Genomic DNA, 23403 nt, shown 5'->3' with positions numbered 1-23403 from the left:
TTTTATTTACACAGAGGCACTGATAAAACACTTAACAGGGGAACATACAGGTAAGATCTGCAGGAGATGGGTTTCCTTCTGGGATGATCATAGAAGCAGTGGAGACATTCCCTCCGAAGAGCATTCTCTGACACTTGTATTCAACTTAAGCAAAACGATTAAAACTTTTGTACAGTCATAAACTGAGGTTAGCCCACCCCCTAAACATAAAATCATCCTTCAGATAGTAAAATTGCTTCAGTGTACACAGTCAGGTAAGTGCATTTGTTAAGCGTTCCATGTTCTCCATTCATAACCTATATGAGCAACAGTCCATAGTGTTTGGGAGTTACTGTATGCAGTCCATTACATGTATCTGCAGAGTATCCATGTCTGGTGCTTTGTACTGACATTTGGGGCAACAGTATTCTTGCCGCTCTACCAAAGGGTGGATAGAAGGAGGCGGTGGGGTAGCATATGGTGGCTGGTACATCCCTAAAAAGAAAAACAGGTAGAAGAAGTGATAGGCATACCTTAAAGGACTTAACTAGGCTATACAGTATATATGCTCAGGTATTTCATCTCCCATAAAGAGAGAACAGGCAGCTGCTCTAACCAGAACTGTTCAACAGTGTTGGGGGAAGGGGTAGGGGGGTCTCTGGATGAACAGTGTATTTACCCGGTTACTGTTGAAGGTAAAATGGAAACCTTTAAGGCTTACCGTGGGAGGGGTTTAGAGTCTAATACCTTGGAGAATCACACACATCTTGAAAGTACCACAGGAAGTCCAAATAAGGATTGGATATATTACAATTCAATATGTCTGATCTTTCTTACAAAAGTTTCTGAGGAGCTTTAGAACACTAAGTTGATATTGGCTCTATAGTGGACATTAGGTATGGAGGGGGAGGGGGTGCCTTTGTTGTTCACCCCACAGTGCATTCACAGGTTGCTATTGATCAGGACTTCTGTCTCCAGCATCTACCCATGATCATTGTTATAGATAACCATGCAATTGGTGGCGTCTACCATTTTCTGAACATGCAGATTTAGCACTTTCAATAGGTTTCTAGCATGAATTGTACCAGAAATCTACATCAGCTAAAAGCTGATGGCGACTATAGAGTAGGCACATAGCCCACAGGGTGACATTCCCAATTTATGATGAAGCAAACATCAAAAGTAGGCAAATGCTCTGGTGGTGAAGACATCGTAAAGATCGTTGGTCTCAAATCTACCCTCTTTCCCGTTTTTATAGTATGGTGAATTATGGGTTATTTCTTTTTTGGCACATGTCCTTGTTTGATCCCTTATATAATACACCGCTACTTTTAGTAGTGCAGTATATTGTCTGTGTAAAAACCTTATACTTTGCCTCTGGCATGTCCTAATAGGCTTACCTATGGAAATAGGTTCACGAATGATATTACGGATTCATCACTTACCAGGCATACTTGGACGTAAAGTGTCAGAATGTCTGTTCCTCATCTCTTCAATTCTAGCCCTGTGTATATTAAAAAAAAAAAAAGTTAAGACGACGATCACGAAACATAACAGCAGACAATAGCCGGGACACAGACAGACCTGGCCCCTTCAGATTCATTCCTCAACCTTTCTCGCAGTAGTTCATCCAGCTGTTCCTGCAGCTTCTGCTTCTCTGTATGAAGTCTCGCCCGCGCTTCACGTTCTGCATGAAAGTCTGCTCGAAATATTTCTGCCTGTGTAAGAAATGTTATCAGATGACAGTGACTGTACTAGGGCTGGGTCATTACGACCCAAATCATAATTAATAGGGGATTTTACCTCAAGTGCAATTAATGACTTATTTAGGTCACGCCCCTTTTATAATAGTACAAGTTGGGTTTGCATAGCAATTTCATTCAAACTGAACATGCCTGAATCTAAATGTTTATACTGTGAGAACACTTCAGTATAAGGCCCAGGGAAGTGAGGAAACCTAAAGAGTAATCTTACTCACCTCACTGTTCTCTTCGGGCCTTCTGGCTGACATGTGAGCCATGTGACTGGGCCTCAGTGGTCACGTGGTGTCATGACCGACACAAACGTTGCAATGCTATATGACTCACATGTCCACTAAGGTCCAATCACAGGCCTCAGTAGTCCCTGGCATCGGTCAGAAGACCCAAAGAAGTTGGGAGTAACCCTGTATTTTATGTCTGATCACCTTCCCTGAGCCTCAGCATATTATACTCTGGGGTGTGTGTGTGGCGTACCGATTGAAGCTACACAAAATGTGTTAGCTGCTGATCAGTTTTCGCCTTAAGGGGTACTAACTGTTAGTGTCCCCAATCTGGGGTGGCTTACCTGAGCCTTGAGTACGACTACGGTTTCTTTTAGCCCTTTTTGCTCATCTGTTTCAACCTTGAGCTTGTCTATGAGATCCTGCTTGGCTACGAGCGCTTCTTCTGCCTCCTGAAGCTGCTGTTTTAAATCTTGAATCTGAACTTCAAAGCTCTAAAGATAGAAACCTATGTCAAAGTCCATAAGCTTCCAGCAATAGCCACAAGAAATATGGAGTGTGTCGGCCTATACTCACATCACTCATTTTTTCCTGATGAATGCTTTTCTTGATGTGGAGATCATATTCTTGAAATAACTTGTGATATGCAGACTGGAGTTGGGCCAGCTTCCGCCTAGAACAAAAGTATATTGTGTTAGACACAGGACACATTGTGATGGTCAAGGTGAACAATCCTTACTTAAACGGGTAGTCCAGGACTAGGATACTAAGCGCCACTTTTTTTCTTCACATGGCCATGCTGCTGGGTCCCATTCAAATGAACGGCACTGGGCTGCAATACCAAGCACAGCCTCTATACCATTTACGGGGCAGTGCTTAGTAAGTAGTGATGTTACCAAAGACATCAATATAGTCCCAAACAACCCGTTTTAAGGCATATTCTATCAATACACTATCCCTTATTCACTGGTAGATTGTGGGGAATTCAAGCAATCAGGAAAACACGTAGAGTCCACAATGAGTGGTGGTCAAGCATGCTCTATACCACTTCATTCAAAGACTACAAAACTAGTACAGCTGTCAGCCATCTTCGACAGCCCCATTGAATTTGAATGGAGCAGCAGCATGCATACTTAAACACTGCTCCATTCAAGCAGGATACATGTGAACATGTTCTTACTTGGTAGCATCAACAGGACCACCTAGGACATTACAGAGAAATAATGGCCTGTACTGAAATGAGAACAATTGGGGTGAGATAGAAACTTCCAATTTAGCTGCACTAAGATACATTTAGATGACCAAGTTCTATGGAGAGAAAATGAACACAGACAAAAATAGGAGATGACCTATTTTTTTTTGACAGTCTATTACAATGGATCGTCAAAACAACAGTTATGTGAATAGCCCCCATTCTTTACAGACACTGAATTTAATGCTGCCGGGTGACACTCGTGTATATAGCTTTAGGCTTAGTCTGTATATGCTAAGTCAGTTAGCTCCTTCCTCCACAGACTTGTGTAATCTGACCGCTGTGAATCCAGTCCATCTTGTTTGGATTCAGCAGAGGTTTCAGTTTGACAAGGGAAGGAGGAAGAGAGCTAAGTGGAGAAAAAAGTATTTTTCACTAAATTATACTAATATATTACACCTGGCACCTCCACTGTTGAGCACATGTGAAAGATGGCTATGTCAGACCCCATGAATCTGATAATGATGGCCTATTCTTAGTATAGGGCATCATTATTTTTACCCCAGGAAACCCCTTTAAACAACCACATTTCTATGGGTGTGAGACTACTATACACAAAAGTGCTCGTGAATGAATGAATGAATATATATATATATATACACACGTGTGTGTGTCTCTCTCTCTTATGAATCTGATGAGACTGCTACACCCAAGTGCTCATGAATAAAGTGTGTGTGTGTGTCTTATGAATCTGATAAGAGACCGCTACACCCAAGTGCTCATGAATAAATTGTGTGTTTGTGTTTTCAGCACGCCTGTGAATTACATAGTACTGAATGACTAGACCTGGTGCAGGTTTATGGGGCCTGAAGGGAATAGGCAAACATGGCTACTTTATGGCATCAACACCAGTTTACAGGTCTAGTCTTGCAGCTCATCTCCATTAGGGTAAAACTGCAATACCCCATGCCTCCTGTAGCTAGATGTGGCACTGTTTTTGGAAGAAAGCAGCCAAGTTTTTCCAGTCCTGTGTAAGCCCTTCCTTATAGTGTGATGAATGTGTAATCTACTACTCATGCCATCTGCCTCATGGCGTGGCACAGCGGCTGATGGGCAGAAACCTTGTGCACAATTTGCTGCTTTTTCTTGTGTTATACTTAAAAGACTGAATAAAATAGGAAGTGAGTGAAGGAATTGTAAAATCATTTAGAACCATCTATATGAACGAACAACGCAGAAAAGACAGTGAATGTAGTCAAAACAGTCCTCAACAGAAGAGGGCGCTGCAGAAAGTGCAGCAGGACGTCCAGAAGGAACCTTCACACTCGGAAGAAAAGGAGCAGAATCCCCTGGAACAACAGGAGGGCTACATGTAGAGCACGTCTCATACAGTCCTGGATTTAGGAGAATTGGGATTTAAAGAGGGGCTACCCAGTTTTTTTTTTCCAAATTTGACACCAATTTGAGATTGTCAGAGGTCTGACTGCCAGAGTCTCCTGCAAATCAGCCGTTTCTCTGTGACAAGCCACCGTGTTAACTCACTGTACTGTTAAATTGTAGCATTTGTGAGCATTGCCCCATTCATGGGACACATCTGCAGTACTCGCAACCATTCCCGTTATGGGGGTTTCTTGGACTTTTTTTTTTTTTTTGATTACCCATCCTTACTATGTAGCTCATCAAAATCTGTGGAGGTCCTAAGTCCGGACACCTAAGTATCAGCTGTGTGAAGTGGTAGCAACACTCCCTGAGCACCACTTCATAGGCCACATGATGTCATGTTCATTGGTCATATGGACTGTTTGTAGCTCAGTCTCATTCAAGTGAATGGGCTCATCAGTGATATCAAGTGCAGCAATTGCTCAAAATTACAGCACTGTGCTTAGTAAGTACTGAAGAGGCTGTAGTACTCAGGCAAACACTGCGGCCTATTCAAACAGCCGATTATTCTGAGGGCCCGGATCTCAGACCCCTGCCCATCTTTAAATTGATGACCTATCAATGAATAAGTCCTGGAAAACCCATAAAGTACAGTGAGTGAGTACTGCACCTTGCACATTCATGGGGAAAGCTGGTTTAGTTTATAACAAGCGTGCACCAGCATTTTGCTGTAATCCAGGTCCTGCTGCGGGTCAGGCCACTGAGACAGCAGCACCTTCAATGGAGTGACAGGGAGCATCCTTGTCTGATACTTCACCCAGCAACTAACCACCAGGTGATCAAAAGACTTCTATCCAGGTGGAGGAAGCATCGGGGCAGCTTACCTATTGGGACTCTGGCTGTCACTGACTGCCGTCTCCCCATTACTGCAGCTGCACACCATCTGTGTACCTGCAGAGTTAGACTGAAGACCCATGTTGTGGAAATGCAGTTTTTTTGCATTTTTTGAGCCAAAGCCAGGAGTAGATTGAGCAGAAGGGAGAAGTATAAGAACTTCCTGTATACTCCCTTGCCTTTTGTAGCCATTCTTGGCTTTGGCTCAAAAATCTGCAGCAAAATCTGCAAAAAAAAACAACCGCGTTTCCACTTAGCCTTAAAGGGATTTTCCAGCCATAAATCAATTTTTCATACTGATGATCTATCCACCAGATAGATTCACAGAATATGATGTATCAAAGTCAAAAACACAGACCCTGCATCAATCAGAGGCTGCAACAGCCTCAGGGTTTCAGAAGTCGGAGGTGGACATGTATCTTTTCACGTAATAGGAGCAGCTCCTATTACCCAGCATTTCCATACAGGCCCTGCCAAACTGCACCAAATTGCCTTACCACCATCTTATGCAAGGCCATAACACACTTATAATAGGTTATTTTATTAATGTGACGGTTTAAGATTAGAAAAACATGGCAGCTTTATTCCACAAACTGCACTGGTCTTGTCCATGAGCAGTAGTCAATACTGCTTGAAAAGGATTGACAAGAGGATTTCTGGAAGAAGGCCGCTACAATATTAGAATTTCATGCAGCCTCTTTCAATCACCTTTAAGGCCTTATTCACACTTGTCTATTTTCGTTAGTAATTTGTTTTAGCATTTGTAAATTCAAACACAGGAGGGAATCTACAGTACAGAAGAGATGCAGATCCTTCCATTATAGGATGCATCTGTACTGTACATAGTTATTGCCCAGAATACACATAATATGGAGGGTCTCCTGCATTGTACACGGTACGGCTGAGCACTTACATCTCTTCCCTGGCATTCTGTCTCTCCTGCTTCAGGGCCGTTTCCAGATTCTGCACTTGGAGTCTATGCTGGTCCAGCTCTAGTAACTGTTGCTTCATCTGAGCCTCCCATTCTCGCTGCTGCTCTTGTGCACTCCGCAGGCTGCAAAATGAAAGATCTTATAAGTTTCGTTCAGGCACATAACACTGCGACTGGGATATCTGCAGGCTCTCTAGCAATATGTGACCTGGAGACCAGGTGGTTACCACCGGTCTGGTCCCTGAAACCCCTGCCCATCAGCGTCTATTCCCAGGATTGACTACATATGACGCAGACCTTTCCTTCACCCCTCATGTTGAATCACTCTCACGTTCATGTCACCTCCACCTCAAAAACATCTCCAGAATACGCCCTTTTCTCACCAGAGATACACTAAAGACACTTATTGTCTCTCTGATTCATTCTCGCCTTGACTACTGTAACTCCTTACTAATCGGTCTTCCCCTCACTAAACTCTCCCCTCTACAATCTATTCTGAATGCAGCGGCCAGGCTCATCTATCAGGCTAGACGCTACAGCGATGCCTCTGGTCTGTGCCAATCGCTACATTGGCTGCCTATTCATTATAGAATAAAATATAAAGTTATTACTCTCATCCACAAGGCTCTCCATAATGCTGCACCTCCATACATTTCCTCCCTCATCTCTGTCTACCGCCCAACCCGTACTCTCCGTTCACTCAATGACCTAACACTTACATCCTCTATTATCAGAACCTCCCACGCTCGTATACAAGACTTCTCCCGATCTGCACCTCTTCTCTGGAATGCTCTACCCCGGACAATCAGATTAACTCCCAATTTCTACAGCTTCAAACGCAAACTAAAGACGCATCTTTTCAGACAAGCCTATCACAATGTCTAACGTAGACCCTTAACCCTCCTCTGTCCCCGCTCCCACATTACCCCACATGATATGAGGCCATCTCAGGATAACTTTATAATGTCCAAGCTCCATCCACATGTTACAGGACACGACAGTTGACGGCTCATAAAGTTTTATGTTTGTGTAATGACAGTCACCTCTATTACAAAAGTGTCTGACCTCTGCATAAGCAATACCGCCCCTGCTACCTCTTGTATCACCCCCTCTACCTCATAGATTGTAAGCTCTTGCGAGCAGGGCCCTCAGTCCCATTGTGTGAAATGACTTTCTTTGTAATGTATCTGTCTGTATTTGAACCCTACAAATTGTACAGCGCTGCGGAATATGTTAGCGCTATATAAATAAAATGTATTATTATTATTATTATTACATATATCTCTCGCAGGAAGACAAATGAATGGCTGAACAAATCATGCAGGTACTGCCAGAGGGGTAGCAGCTTTTACTTAAAGAAGACTTTATATCACTTCCACCAATTTGCATACTTGGCATCTGATAATAGTCACCGCTCCACTGATTCCAGCGCAGTTGGGGGGGGGGGGTTGCTCCTAACTCAGAATCACACCCCTTGTCTGCTCCTGCCTGACACCACCCTCCTGACAATACAGAGTCTAAATGGCAAAATCAAGCACCAAAACTAACAGTATTGATTGCTCAGGAATAGAGATGAGTGAACACTATTCGAATGAATGGACGTAGCCGGCACGCGAGGAGGCTAGGCGGCCGGTAAAGTCTGCGTGCTGGCCGCTTCCATTCATTTCTATGGGAGCGTGCGATTCGAAACGTCTGTTTTGAATAGTGTTCGCTCATCTCTACTCAGGAACAGTGGGGGCTAGAGAATAAAAAAAAAAAAAAAAAAACTGTCCTGGAATCAGCGGAGCAGAAGCTATTAACAACTGGGGTTGGTAGAAATGGTGAAAGGTCCTCTTTAAAATGGGTTTTCTGGGTCTTATGACTGATCAGATCATTTTTATTGATCTTTTATAGAAATAAAAACAATTTAAAACAAAAAAAAACCCAAAACAAAGCAAAAAAACATCATGGTTCTATATCTATAGGACAGGTGATCAGTATTAGATTGGTGAGGGTATCAGGTACCAACCAGCTGTTCAGAGCTACTACTTCCTCTTCCCATTCATTGATTACATGGCAGGTTTGTAGTGCAGCCCAATTCAAGTGAATGGAGCTAAGCTGCAATACCAAACATGGTCACTATACAATATATAGCACTGGGCTTGGGTTTGGACACGTGCTGCAGCCACTCAGGGGTGCTGGGTGTTGGACCCCCTTTGATCTGATATTAATGACCTAGGGAAATCACATGTAACAAATGACTTCCACATCTGAGTTAACAAGATGCTGTGATGCTGCGTTTGCTGGCTTTTCTGGTCACAGGGAGGGGTAGTGAGCCTGCAATCGAAACGTCACAGCGGAGGTCACTGAACTGAAAATAAATCAGATCAACGAGGCTGAATTTAAACATGATCTATAATAGAAATGGTTTTGTATTGATGTATCCTGTTATTTGGCCTATTAAAAAAAAAAGTTACCAGAATAACCGATATTTTGTTATTTTATTACATTGCCTGCAGGGAGCCCATTTTCTAAAATCCTAGAGAACATCTATCAGCCCCCCTTCTCTGGGTCATAGTTAGGAGATCCTGAGAATACAGACAATCCCTTTAAGAACAGAGTCCTGTGTCCCCAGTATTTCCTTACCTTTCCTCTGCTTTTCTTTTCTCCTGTGTAGAAACCTCCAGACTCCTTTGGCTCTCGTGTAACTCCCCCAGCAGCGATGTCACCTGAGCTTTTACAGACATCTTCTCCTCAGCCAGTAACTAGAAGGTAAAGATGAATATCAATAACCACATACATAAAGGATAACAGGTTGTATAAGATACATCCGTCCTCCATGGTCTACATAAAGTGCAAATTGTGCTCAATAGTGAAGTATGATCTATATATGTGCTATAATCTTAAAGGGATTGACCGATGGACATGATGTCACTAGCCTGAGAAGAGGAAGGAGCTCAATATCATGGTCCCTGACAACACCTTTAAGTAGAAATATTTAAGGGGTATAAATATCCGATTGGCGGGCAGACAGACAGCCCCTGCATGCTTCTGAAGCCTGTACTATATGATAAGCATGATGTGAATAGAGCCTTATCGGGCATGGGAGCCACCTGTCAAACCACCACTGATCAGATATTTATGATGGATCCTAAGGATAGGCAATAAAACTAAATCCTGGACAACTCCTTAAAAGAGGAGCTTTCATGTCCTCATGAATTCAGCACACTGTCGGACTTCTCGGCATGTGCCCCAGTGGAGGAGATATCAGTGACGTTAATTTCAGCACTGATATCTCCTCACTGCCAGAAGGGTGTTCCTTATAGCTCAGCGTCATCACCCCCACTCACAGTACAAGGCTATGTTAAGAGCACTGTCGAAGGAAGGGGGGGGAGGAAATAGGGGAGGTCATCGCTGGGCTGTAAGGAACGCCCCTTCCCCCCACCAACAGTACTCTTAACATAGCCTTGTACTGTCAGTGGGGGCGATGACGCTGCGCTATGAGGAACGCTCTTCTGACAGTGGGGAGAGATCGGTGCCGAAGTGATCGGCTTTCTAGCGGTATATAAATGCACACTTTCATGAGGACATGAAAGGTCCTCTTTAAATATTTCTACTTAAGGTATTGTTTGGTACTAGGAGATTGAGCTTCACTTCCTCTTCCTGTCCATCAGTCACATGGCCATACTACCGCCAAATTCTCATTGATATGAACAAGGTCGAGTGGCAATACCAAACAAAGCCACTAGAGGCCATTGAATCAATCATAGTCCTGGGTAATAATACTAATACACCCATCATAAAGCCTCTATCTACTGTACAACCTTGCCTGCTGTCCATACAATACTCAGACACACTGGATGTTAGGTAAGTAGTCTTGACATGCAATTCTAGGCAAAACAGTAAGCAAAAGGGTATATATGAAGGGGGTATAGGAGACTCATCTACTGTATATAGCAAACAGACTCCAGTAGACACGTTGGGTAATGATCTACTGGTCAAGATCAATGTGATCCTACACACAAGTGAGTCCAGGATTTTTACTATAAGCCACAGACTAATGCCTTGTACCTGCAGTTTCCGCTGCGCCTCTTCCCCCTGCTCGGTCAGGTGATGTGTCAGATTTACCACCTCCTCTCTCAGCTCTTTCAGCTGTTCTTGAAGCAGACTGTTCCTGCAAGAGAGAGAGAAGCTTTACTAGCTGTATACAGTAACCCCATGGCACCCAAACCTGCCCTTAGTAACATGACATGGATTCCGCAGCCTCTTCATTACATACCAGGCACAGCGCCACACAGTGTATAGTGGCTGTGCTTGGCATTGCAGCTCAGACTCATTCATTTGATTGGGATTTGAGCTGCAGAATGGCCATGTGAATAGCGGACATGATGTCACTGACCGGAGAAGAGGAAGTGGAGCTTAGTTATCATAGTTTTGGACAACCCCAAGGTAACATTTGCTATAGCCATCCCTCCAGTATACACTACTGCAGAGTGGGATATGCTGCCTTAGGTTCCTAATATCAAAGCAAAACCTTCTAAAATACATACCACATGGTATACGCAGTTTTAATGCATGCCATTATATGAAATCACACGGTCTACTACAGTATTCATGCTCCAAAAACGGAATGCCGATGCACACCATGGCCAAAAGGGACACTCTTGGAACATGTCGGGTTAATGGGTACCTATAGATACTTTCAGCCTACACCCCGGTATCTCTCCCATGCCAAATGTAGGCACAAAATAACCCCAAATCCTACACCAAGTGTAACACTACATGACATGGCCTTATGAGCCACTCGGGAGTCTGCACAGAAACTTATTCCCTCTGCTGGTAAGCATGCCTTACTACACTACACACTATAGGTAGATAAAAAGCATTAAAAAAACATGGATGCTTTCTTCCAAGAACAGCGCCACACCTGTCCTTGGGTTGTCTCTGGTACTGCAGCATGGAGTGTTGAGCTAAAGGGGGATAAGTTAATACCACACGTAACCTGTAGACAGGTGATCCTCTGTTTATAGAAGAAAGACATTTTTCTAATCCTGGACGACTTACAAAAAAGATACTCACTGTCTCTCGGCCTCCCAGAGCTTCTCCTGGAATTCTTGCTCAGCTTTTTCATTTCTGAAACAAGAAGATTGTGAGCGATGTACAAGATACAAAAAGAACAAAGAAGGTAGAAATTCCACCAGCAATGGACACTACCTGCACCCTGCACCTTGCAGGACATTTACTTCTGTTGGCATTTTCCTGACTTCAGGTTCCTCCTGCAACCAGACAAGAGTCATCAGACCACAGTGGGTAACAAGATGGCCGCCAGCGAGCCTAATTACTGATCCCTCACCCGCATTCTGACCCCATTTGTAGCTGCAGAGTCCATGATGCGATTTCTTTCCTTTTCCAGTTTCAGGTTCGCTTCCATCAACCTTTGCAGATTCTTTATGATATCAAGCAGCAGAAAAACATGGCAGAATATCCCAGGGGAAGGAGAAATAATATACAAGACCAATCAAAAACAGCAAATACCGGATGACGTGTTCAGCTTCCTGTCACGGAAGGGGTTAAGGGGACTGGCATCAAGTAAAGGATTGTAGGAGTGGACAGAATCATGGATGAGGGGCTGGATACAAAGACGTCTGGCGTTTCTTACTCCTTAAGGAACAGCGCCACTCTTGTTCATAGGCCGTGTTTGGTATTGCATTCACTTCCATAAGGCTTAAATGCAATACTAGACAATAGTGGTGCCATTTCTGGAAAGTAGGCAGACCTTTATTCTAATCTCATCCAGCCCATTTAAAAGGGATATTGCATGACTTATACATATATTCAATGCCCAGAACCCACTCATATCAGCTCAAACTGCTGTAACTCAGATGTTCCTCTGTTATCCCTCCTGGAAATATATTAATACAATGAAAATCCACTTGTCAATAGGGTCAGTGTATCACAGTCTGACACTGACAGCCCTGTAGAGACATACCTCTATGCCTCCCATCAGCTGTGTCACAGACACAAGGACTTGGTCTCACCTGCTCAGCTCGGGGTGGCCCCGCGTAATCTCGTGCTGTCTCTCTCAGCGTTTCGCAGATACTTTGGGTCAGAGTTTCACAGGAGGACATTGAGCTCCCAGGGCTGGTGTTAGCCTAATGACATACAGCACATCAGTCAGGCAGGGGCCAAGCCCGAGGAGCGAGGCAGAGGGGAGAGCGACATGGCTAGAGCTGAACAGAGAAATTACCAAGGAAAGCAGCAGCGCCCCCAAGAGGGAAACTGAATAATGGTGCCAATTGTCTTTTATCCTGAGCTGCAGCAAGACACCTGCAATATACAGATAGCAGGACAGAGCAGCCTCGGGTACACAGACCATTCGCACCAGACAGAACTTTGAGGTTAGCTCATATTAGTATGCCACGTTTGTAGAAATACACAGAGGACCCCAGAATTATTAATAAATGACCTATCCTTAGGATAGGTCATCAACTGAGGATTAGTGGGGTCTGACACTGCTGAGCAATGATCGAGCAGGGTTATTTTTTCCATTGGAGGATTTTTTTCAGCTACTGGTAAATTAAGTATGTCTCCTAATGAAATGAATGGCAGACGGTATTTTTGCAGTGGATTCCACTGGCCTAAGAGAACATACAGGCACAATAAACATAAAGCAATACACTAACATTGGTGAAGTTACTTGACCTGGGATTTTGTATGCCTCGGTACTTCCCCTTCCCCATTAGCTAGGGGCCCAGGGGTGGAGAAGGAAATCCAACCACAATACTCACCTTGCCTCAACCCTCCTCCCATCCAACCGCCCCTGGCTGCTTCTTCTGGCCCCTGGATGAAGCCACATGCCCCTGGGTCACCACTAAGGCCTATGATTGGACCATAGTGGTCACGTCTACATGCATTCATTTTTATGGAGAAAAAAAAAAAAAAAAAAAAAAAAAAAAAAAAAAAAAGAAGTATGGTATGCTACAGATTTACCTTCGACATGCCGGTAAATGTAAAGTTTTACCAACAGAAGTCTATGGGAATGCTGAGCAGCACGTTTTATCAAGTTTTTTTCTGTTACAAAACATGTCTGCTCAACTGAAGGAAAAAAATAAATAAATAAAAATGTGAGGTGAATGGCCCTTTATATTAAAACTTGTGGCTGCCCGTAGTGGTTACCAAAGGCTTCAGCTGATCAGAGAGATGCTGCTATGACAGGTTGCAGTCTACTAAATGGCTGCATGGACTATGTGTAGGCAACAGGTGTACAGAAAAGCACAGTAACAGAAGTAGTGAGTAAGAGGTAGTAACCTCAGTCTGTCCATCCTCCATGAGCTCCTCACTTTTGGCCGCCACCATCATTAGCTGTTTTTTCACTTCTTCAAGTTGATCTTGTAAGGAATCCCGCTCCTTTGTTAACTTTAATACCAAGTTCTTTGCTTCTTGGAACTTAACTATGATGAACTCCCGGTCCTTCTTCTGCATCTCCTGGAACTCCAACATCTCGCCGTGTCTCTTCCTGAGCATGGCGTTACTCTGCTCTAAGGCCACTGTGGAGGAAAAAGCAAATGGTCTTCAGAGGGGTGTAAAGGGTGGTCCAGGAAGGAAAGGGTCATGCATCACCTCCTCAGATGCTGCACTAGGCAGAATACAAAGTATAGGTTTTACCTGCAGTGGTCCATAAAGGGGTTTACTTGCTAATAACATTTATACACTAGCCATAAGATAGGGAATCTGAGTCTAATCGCTGGGGGTTCAACCACTGGAATATTCTAGTGCCCCATGTATATAGAGTGATGGAGGACATGCATGGCTCCATTCACTTCTATGGGACTGATGAAGATAGCCCATAGTATTCCATCCATCATATAGAAGTGGCTGGAGAGATGACCACACAAGGGGTACTCAGGTACTTCAGTTTTAGTGAACAATGGGTGTGGGGGGGAGGTGGATGGTCCCAGTAGTTGGAACCATAACATTAGACACTGTCCACTTATCTTTTAGGCACTGGCTATCAATTAAAGAGATTGTCGAATACTCAGGCAGGATGGATTCAGATTACCTATCCACAGGAAGTCATCATTATCTGATTGGTGAAGGATCCAGGTGTTGAACCACCAACCATCAGATGGAAGATACATACAAGGTATAGGACAGAATGAAGCCCTGCTCCTATTTAAGTGAATGGGAGAAGAGCTGCCGTTATGGGTGTAACAACCACAACAAATAGAGATGGAAGCTGTATGCAGTATATGGAGACTTACAATCTAGGGGTAAAACTGGTACAAACAGTAGCCTCCATACACGTCAAAGGAAGCAGAACTGCCTCAGCTATATACCTTGTAAACAGCTTCTGTAAGATGAATCAGCTGATCAGTGAAGGGTCTTGGTGTTGGACCCCCACCAATCAAATGCTGAAGTTCCAGCCTGTGGATAGGTGATCACTGACCGTTAAGCATGGTTCTTGGACAACCTGTTTAAAAGGAATGTACATGAAGAGGCTGGATATGTTCACATTTGAATTGTGTTTGCCTTTAGAAGTTAGTGGCTGCTTCTTCAGGTAGGTCAGTAGGCTCCCCCATTTTGAAAGCAAGAGTCTCTCTGTATCATACATTTATGGAATACCCCTTTAAAAGGGAACCTGTCAGCAGGTTTGGGAACACTAAACAACAGGCATATCTATGCCATGTCTGTTCTTTAATGAAAGGCTAACATATGAGAAGGGTCTGTGACTCTCATCAGACTGCTGGCTGACACATGTGCATCACACCAATGAAGCTGAGGTCAGTACGCTTCATCACCCCTGTGGCGGACAGACATGGCACAGAAAGGACTTCGACACTAACATGGCACAAGGTGGTTTGCAAAACTAACCCACTGGTGCATAAGGACATGCTGGTGGTTTACAATCACCAACCCTGCTGACAGTTTCCCCTTGAACTGCTGTGCCAACCAGCTTTCTTTCACTCTCCACTACAACACTGGACTTTCCAATAGAACACACTACACTGTATATGTCCAAGATTACAAAACAAGGAAGTCTGAATCAGATGACTCTCCACCATTGCTGCCCAGAATTTCCCAAAGGATTTATCTACAATCGCTTTACAGTGGAATGCAGTCTATCATTTCCTGTTATCAGCCATTTCAAGATGGAAAGGGACCAGTTATAGAATTCTTCAGTGGGAATACTTATAGGAGGTGCAACTCATCTTAAGTAAATTACCAAGGGGTTAACCCCATCTATATGCCCTATTAGAGGATATGGGACTGCAGCTTTCACTGTATTATTTGCACCTTGCAGTTTCCTCCTTTCTACGGCAAGCATTTCAAATCAGTGTACGACCACTTTGTTGAAATGAATACCCCAGCCAAACAGTCCAAGGGGTTGTCCACAAATATCTCAAAATCACAGTACCTACTTCGAATGTGATCAAATCTAGCTCCGCCTCTTGGTGGTCCTTGGTTGTTCCTGGGACATGAGTGCTGCAGCCAGTCATTGGTGTTGGTAGTCACGTGCCATACATGCAGTGATGGGTCAGGTGGATGTATAGCATAGCATCTCTGTGGAGAATGTCAAGGACCACCAGAGCTGCAGCACTGGATTTGACAGGCAAGTAATGGTTAAGTTGCCATTTAAAAGGATTGTGCTGCTAAATACACTTCTCTCCTATCCACAGCGATCACTAGAACGTTATCGGGAATTGATAGCATATCAGTTGTGCTTGGAACTACAGCTCAGACCCAATCACTTGAATGAGACTGAGCTACAGAAGAATCATGTGACTGATAGACACGAGTTCAGCCACTAAGAGGTGGCTTCAGAGCTGCCTGAGCATCGTACTCCTTCAATCAGCTGATCGGCAGTGGTACCAGATATCACACTGATGATACTGACGGTATATTAATTCCCTTTAAGGGATACCAGGCATTGTGCCCTGTTTAAGAGGCCGAAATCTTAGATACAATTTGCCAATACAGGAGCAAACAAAAGCTGGCATTGAAGGATATGCATAATTTGATGCCATATTAAATCCACCAACCCAAATATGTAAACTAAGGGGGTTCAGTATACATCTATAGGTAATGGCATCTATAACATATACAATACTATAATAACATGAGAGGCTGTATTGTTGTTGGGAGTAAAGACTATATTTTTTCACCTCGTAAATCCTGGTTTTCAGCCCTCAATCGTAGAAAGGCCTCATGGTTACATATTTCAGGTGGAATGGTTTCTGGCTTCCCCAAGGACAGGTCTCCAGGCCCTCCAGCACCGAAAGGAGTGTAGTTGCTACCGGAGCCTTCATTGGGTTGCACCATCTTGGCGGACTGCCCTAGGGCGCTCATTCACTGCCCAAATCTATTCAGGTCACCAGTCTGCAAGTAAAAGAGAATAAAGTCAGAGCACAATCCATCACCATCATCTGACTGCCATATTGATTGCAGAAATTACACACAAGGGCGTTACTTGGCACCTCATAGTATAGGGGGATAGAGAGTCTGAACACAGCTATAGGTCATCGGCTGGAGCACCTACCATGGGGTAAAACACCACATGGTTCACAGGAGAGAAATGTGTTATGACTAAAGCTATGTTCACACTACTATTAATACAGTCATAGGATGACAGCAATGGAAAATTACTGCAGCAGAGTAACAGACACAGACGGACGAGACTCCAATGTAAAAAACATGATGGACACACTCCTACATAGTGAATTACGTAAGTGATGACAATATCTGTACAGCACTGTGGAACATGTTGGCGCTATATGAGGAGTAAAATAAATATAACGTAGCCTATAGTTGGCCATATACATTCGATTGATTCCATCAGACTCCCTTATTTTTCCAGGACTAGACAAATATCTTTGGCAGAGTCTGCGGAGGTAAGGATCAGGCAGAAGGATATTAATACGACTAAACCTCTTGATCTGAGGGAAGATGGGGTATCGTGAAATATGTCAGTCACAATGAGAACTTACATGCATGTTTAGCAGAGTGTACAAATGTATGGAGTGTCATAAGGAATACCTGTCTCCTAGAAAGCATTCAGCCGTTATCTTGTGTACAGCCAGCCCAACAGACATTTGCTCAGTCACCATAATCTTATAGATTCATATGGCTACGGAGAACGCTGCCTGGCCGCCATTCATAAGGTCTGCTTTCAGTTTAACTTTTCTATGCCGGTTTCTGCATTCACTTCCTGCTTCAGCCCACAGACATGGCAGATGTCCAGGGACAGCAATGAAGGCCACAAATAGTACAGCAATGAGGCACGTACAGGTAGTAAAACAGTCATCTAGTGAAATGGAGCGCAGGAATCACGGATGAGTGCTGTACGTAGGCCTGGACAGGAAACAATAAACATGGCCGAGCCTGACAGAAGTACAGAGGGCGAGGGAGTGCCAAGGAGACTAGGAAGACGTCCACAGGTATGACCTGCTGCTGAGACTGGTAGTACGTGTGCGAGTTCCCAGTAGCGCCACCACAGGAGACCTGAAGCATTACATAGTGACCACTGAAATCAATGGACTGTTCATGTAATATATGGAGGCGACTGGTCCTCAGAGACAGGCGCCCACTGAGTGCTCTTAATGGAGATTACAAGTAGAATTTAAGAACTAGCAACCAATGGCGAGAAGGAATCAGGGCTCAAAATGAGAAAATAAGAGAAATTCCTTTGGAGTTACATAACAGAAAAAAAAAAAAAAATTGAGCCTTTCTTTGTAAGAACATGGGGCAGATTTAGAAAGCGGTCTGAAAAAAAAATGGCTGTCATTGCCCACAGCAACCAATTACACCAAAGTGACAGCTACAGTGAGATTGGTCGCTATGGGCAACATCACCTGCTTTTCTTTTAGACAATCCCGTAGATCTGACCCATGTCCTTACATAGATTGGTAGATAGATTTGTTTTTTATAATGTTGTGACAGCCATTTTCATGAATGAGACAACAGTGCAGCCATATTGGTGGCAATATGGTAACAAGGTCACTGGTCACTGGAGGGAATTTATTAGCCCATCTATGTCAGTTTTCTGGTGTAGATGGGTGCAAATGTGGCACATTTTTGGCATGCACCCTTTCTCACGTCAAGCAGGGGGTACATCTGCGCCCCAGTCACCACTTTTTACAGAAGTTGGCATAGCAAGGTGAAGATCAAGGCCTTAGTCCAACAAATGTATGAGAAAGCACACCACAAAAACCTGAAATATTCACCTAACTGGCGTAGACCTCATGTCTGGGGCACGGGTGTGCGCCTGCATTATTAAGGGACCAAAGCCTCGTAATAATTCAGGTGCCTCTCACGCCAGCTGGGGAACTGAATAAGACTGGTGTGTACTAGTCTTTATTAATTCTCACCCCGCTGTAGTAAGGGCAAATATGCTGAAGTCGATTTAAAAGTGACAACCAATATGGCGGCTCTGCCTGCCACCATTTTACAAGATGGCCACTAGAAAGGAAATGTAATGAAATTAACTGCAGACAACTCGCCTAAAAACAAGAGATCTGAATTGGGTGATAACCACTGGTTGATCGTACAGAACAGTATATAACCAGTATACAAGAAGTAATGGAAACGTCAGCAGCAACGCCAATGACATGGCTGTGTACACACGTAAAGATAAGGAAGGGGAAGTGCTGTGCCATTCCTGAGAAATACACACCCTCACAGGGACGGGTACAGAAAGACGCACTGGCAACACAGGAGGGAAACAACATATGTGTTTCAAGATGGCAGAAGCCTTTTTCTGAAGAAAATGGTGGCTTCTTGCTCTCCAACCTAATAGGTTTCTATTCATACACTGCCATAAACTAACTGAGTATATAGACAGGATGTCCTGTTGGGGAACAGCCTTTAAAATAAACAGGCCCTACCTAATGGACGCCACAGCTCTGACCTGATGATTTTACAAAGCCACAATTTAGAATCTATATTAGAGATCCAGACCCCTCCGAAATTTTGCTGACGCAAGCTTAGGTCATAGTGAGAAGTTCAGGTCACTAGAAGTACAGGTGATTCACCCTCATTCAATGACAGTCACAGCGCCATACTTCGTATAAAGGTTGTGCCTGGTATTGCAACTCAGTCCCATTCACTTGAACAGACCATGTGACCGATAAACATGACGTCTCAGGCCTCTGAAGGGAAAATGGTGCTCACTTGATCCGCTGATCAATAACAGTGACAGTTGTAACCCCACCAATCTCCAAATGGGAGGTGAGGGGAAATATCAGGACACCAGAGGTGAAGTCCCCTCCTATCAGCCACTGATGGCATATCCTGTGTAAGTAGTCCACAACTATGGTAAGGCTGATGAGAGTTGTGGTTGTAAGGGAGATTTTCACTATTAGTCAACCTAACATATAAGAAAAACCTCAGGCTACATTCACACAATCCAGATTTGCTGCAGATATAAAGAGGACCTGTCTTCAATAAGAAAACTGTAACATACAACACTGGATTATTGCTGTTCCCCTGAACAATTTGGTGTTTTTCTTTTTAGAATCCGTCCACCCATCAAGATGATATGACTCCAGGAACATTATATATAAACTAGCTCTAATTCTCCAAGTGGGTGGGAACCTTATGTTTTTCAATGAAAAAAGGTTCCCGCCCACTTGGAGAATCAGAACTAGTTTTCATAGCAAAAATTTGTTCAAGGGAACAGCGAGAATCCAATGATGTATGTTATTTAGCATTCCCTACTTGGTGACAGTAGCTCTGAAATATTTACATAATGGGAATACTGCGGTCATAAAACAAAAAAAAAAAAAAAAACCCACAGTTTGCAGATGGAGGTTTAGAAAAATCCATCCAATTGCATTGCACTGTAAATTGCTGCATGTTTGCAGTGTCCAACACAGTCTGCTTTGGTCTGAGCCTATGTATACCCTATTGACGCATATAGACAGAACATCGGCAGGTCCTAACTTGACACTGTGGAGGAACTGCTGCAGCGCCTCCTGTCCACTAGCTGCTTCCAGTACCCGGGAGATGCTAGAATAGATGATCTGTGCAGGGTCTGGGTGTTGGACCCAGACAGATCACATTTAGGCTGAGGCCCCACATTGAAGAAACGTTTTTTTGCTGCAAATTTTGCTTTTTTTTTTTTTTTTTTTGAGCCAAGGTCAAGAATGGCTTAAATGGGAAACTTATAGAAAGTTCTTATACTTCTCCCTTTTGCTCAATACACTCCTGAATTTGGTTCAAGAAACTGCAACAAATTAAAAAAAAATAAAAATAAAAAAAAAAAATAAAAGTGTTTCAGGTGGGGCCTCAGCCTAAAATTGCAAAAACCCTCCCAAAATTGTTACTTTTTTTTTTTATTGCAGATTTTAAGTTTATGGCTGCGCTTTAACCAGTCATATCTCTAAATCTATGTGGGCTACACACATGATCTTTCAAGATTCCTAACCTTAAATCACAGATCAAGATTGTGGCTCTAGAGTTAGAGCCAATAAAATGTTAGAGTCCCTGAATTTGTCCTGCTTGGGGTGAACTGTAATGCACTTCGCTCAGATCAAAACTGTAGGAGGAAGGGGGGATGAGTTAAAGGGATTACGTATTAAAAGAGTGCCTCTCACTAATCATATATTGACGAACTATCCTTAAAGGGGTTGTCCAAAAATTTCAGTACTTGGGCAGTGTTAAATATTATGTATACATTTACAATATTCTTTGGCATACTAAGGGTTAATACACTGACATCACACTTCTATATTCTGGGTACATGGGTGCAGTTAGAGTATACTAGTTTAGAAATCTCCTTACATAACAATAAGTTGGAAGGTAACACCCCCTCTCATGTGAATATAAATGAGTAAGAAATACACATGTCATGGGTTGTTGGGAAGACCAGCGTGGGTGGCCCTGGCAGGTGGTCAATCATGAAGGACGTCGTGACCAGCCCAAGTCCACCAACCAGATGACAAGAAGCATGAACCAAGCAGTAACTCCGAGATATCCAGATGGAGGAACCCAACTTCTCTGAAGATGTAAGCTAATGAGACATTGACTGTTATTTTGGACATTTTCCCTCTTCCTGTGCTTTCCTTCAAGATATTAATAAACCCCTACACTGATTTATAAAAAGCGGACTCCTCCCATCGTGATAAGGCTTCTCAACACGTGGTCACAAGTTTGTTCGCAACTTCAGAGATATTTTACAGGCAGGTGGTTGGGGAATGGGAAGCAAAAAAACAAAAGTACTCACCTGTCCGCAGCGCCCTGATGTCTACTGCTGCTGTTCGATCCAGCGCGCCAAGTGACCACCAAAATACTGAAATTCTTGGATAACCCCTTTAAGGATAGATCATCAATATCTGATCAGTGAGAGTCAGACAACTGTGAACCCAGCACCATAGGCACTCGGGATAGTGCTGCTTCCACTTCCCTGGTGAGCAATGTTCTGTTCTGTTGTGACATGGCCCATTTGCAGCTCAGTCCCATTCAGTGAATGGAACTAAGCTGCAATACCAAGCGTAGCCACTGTACGATGTACACTGCTGAGCTTGGATTTCAGTGAAGGGGTCACAGTGCTTGTCCAAATGCTGTGGTTTCATCAAACAGCTGATCTGTGCAGGTCCCAGGTGTCAAATCTCCCTAAATAAGATATTGATGACCTATCTATAGGAAAGATCAACAGTATGCAAGTCCTGGGAAAATCCCCATAATATTAGACAGCCGCTACTGAAAGTAATGGTAGACATTGAAGGGAATTGGGCGCTCACTGGATCAGGGAACTCTAACACCAACTGATCTGATCTGATAGCCAATACTAATCATTTTAGGGCTGAGGCCACACATTGCAGAAAAGCTGTGTTTTTGTTGCAGATTTGGCTTTAGCAGACTGGAGAAGTAAAAGTGTTCCCTCTAGATTTTTCACTCCTAGTGTGGCCTCAGTTTGACGGATGTTTTCCCACAATAGACAATTATTATACATGGACTTAGATGTCATCATTTATCCCCCCATGACAACAATCAGATATCAATGGCATGTACTAGTCATATGCTGTCACTGTCTACAATGGGAAACCCCAGCAGTTATTCAGGTCACCAGTCATGGACACGGCAGGCGAGATGTTCACCAATTCTGTCCTCAGCACCTCCCGCTGCACTGTAGGGATCTGATCCCTCTCCTCTCTATAAGGAAGGATCCGCCACCGATTTACAACATGTAATAAAACTCTCATGAGCAATACTAAGGACATCTGATCTTCACATACTTGTACTTTGCCCGATGGTCACCTCTATCATTGGGCTTCAGTTAAAATTTTCCATCTGCTATATCTTGATTTTGTCCACTTCTGGGAAAGCTGGGTGACTGTCATTGTGATCCCAATAGAGGCTGCTGCTAACCTCTAATGGATGGTTAGGTTATTCAGAAATACACGGCAGGGACGATTTGCCATACAGGAGATGGGGAAAGTTGGGTGAGAGGTTTTCTCACTAGACACAGAATAGGGGACATGTCTGATCGCTGGGGCACAGACTGTTCATAAGAGCAAAGATCTTCAAGTCCCCTGTGTGTATGAAAGTTTAGTGCATAGGCTACTATATCTTCTCCTCCATACTTTACACTGCAGCTCAGCTTGTGATGGTCACTTACTAATGCCTCCAGTACTACACCCTATGCCTCTGGAGGCTAAACACACAATGAACAGAATACACAGCACGTTACTCACCTACCAGGGGGCAACGCTAGAACAGACACAAGTGACACAACCAGGACTCTGCCACTTACCTGCAGATGTTTTCTCTCTTATTTCCGTGTTACTTCCCAACTTCATGACGTCATCACGAAGGGACTTTTTTTCATGACATTAATGACAAGAGCGGAAGTGGGGAAGATTCTACATTGAAGCGGACGGACGTGGGGAAAATAAACCTGTCCATCATACGATGTAGTCTCCTGATACCTAGCATGCCCTCCTCTGATTGGTCAGCGAATGCTTACCTGTGTTCTGATTGGTTCTTGTAGAGAGCACCGAAGACAGTTCCACCTTCGTCATGTCGCTGGATCCGCCCCCCCGGGAATGGGCCGAAAGCTGATTGGATAGG

The 23403-nt window shown here is 43.7% G+C and overlaps 1 protein-coding gene across 4 annotated transcripts; it reads right to left on the bottom strand.

Moving 5' to 3' along the window:
* Position 1: 1 nt before the first annotated feature.
* Positions 2-23213, bottom strand: IKBKG (inhibitor of nuclear factor kappa B kinase regulatory subunit gamma). Of its 4 annotated transcripts, none has more exons than XM_075259671.1 (15): positions 23087-23213; positions 16500-16713; positions 13645-13883; positions 12375-12488; positions 11690-11782; positions 11551-11612; positions 11416-11469; positions 10408-10510; positions 8983-9101; positions 6340-6480; positions 2537-2633; positions 2305-2454; positions 1564-1697; positions 1425-1483; positions 2-474 (listed from the first exon to the last, which is right to left on the bottom strand). In XM_075259671.1, the coding sequence occupies exons 2-15, from the start codon at positions 16681-16683 to the stop codon at positions 329-331; spliced, it is 1695 nt and encodes a 564-aa protein (XP_075115772.1). In that variant the 5' UTR covers positions 16684-16713; positions 23087-23213; the 3' UTR covers positions 2-328. The 4 variants fall into 4 exon arrangements, with proteins under 4 accessions (XP_075115772.1, XP_075115773.1, XP_075115774.1 ...); XM_075259672.1 differs by having other exon boundaries at positions 1591-1697; XM_075259673.1 differs by lacking the exon at positions 12375-12488 and having other exon boundaries at positions 3-474.
* Between the last annotated feature and the right edge of the window lie 190 nt (positions 23214-23403).

Source organism: Leptodactylus fuscus, chromosome 11, assembly GCF_031893055.1.
Source record: "Leptodactylus fuscus isolate aLepFus1 chromosome 11, aLepFus1.hap2, whole genome shotgun sequence".
NCBI lineage: Eukaryota > Metazoa > Chordata > Amphibia > Anura > Leptodactylidae > Leptodactylus > Leptodactylus fuscus.
This window is presented reverse-complemented; position numbering and strand designations above follow the sequence as displayed.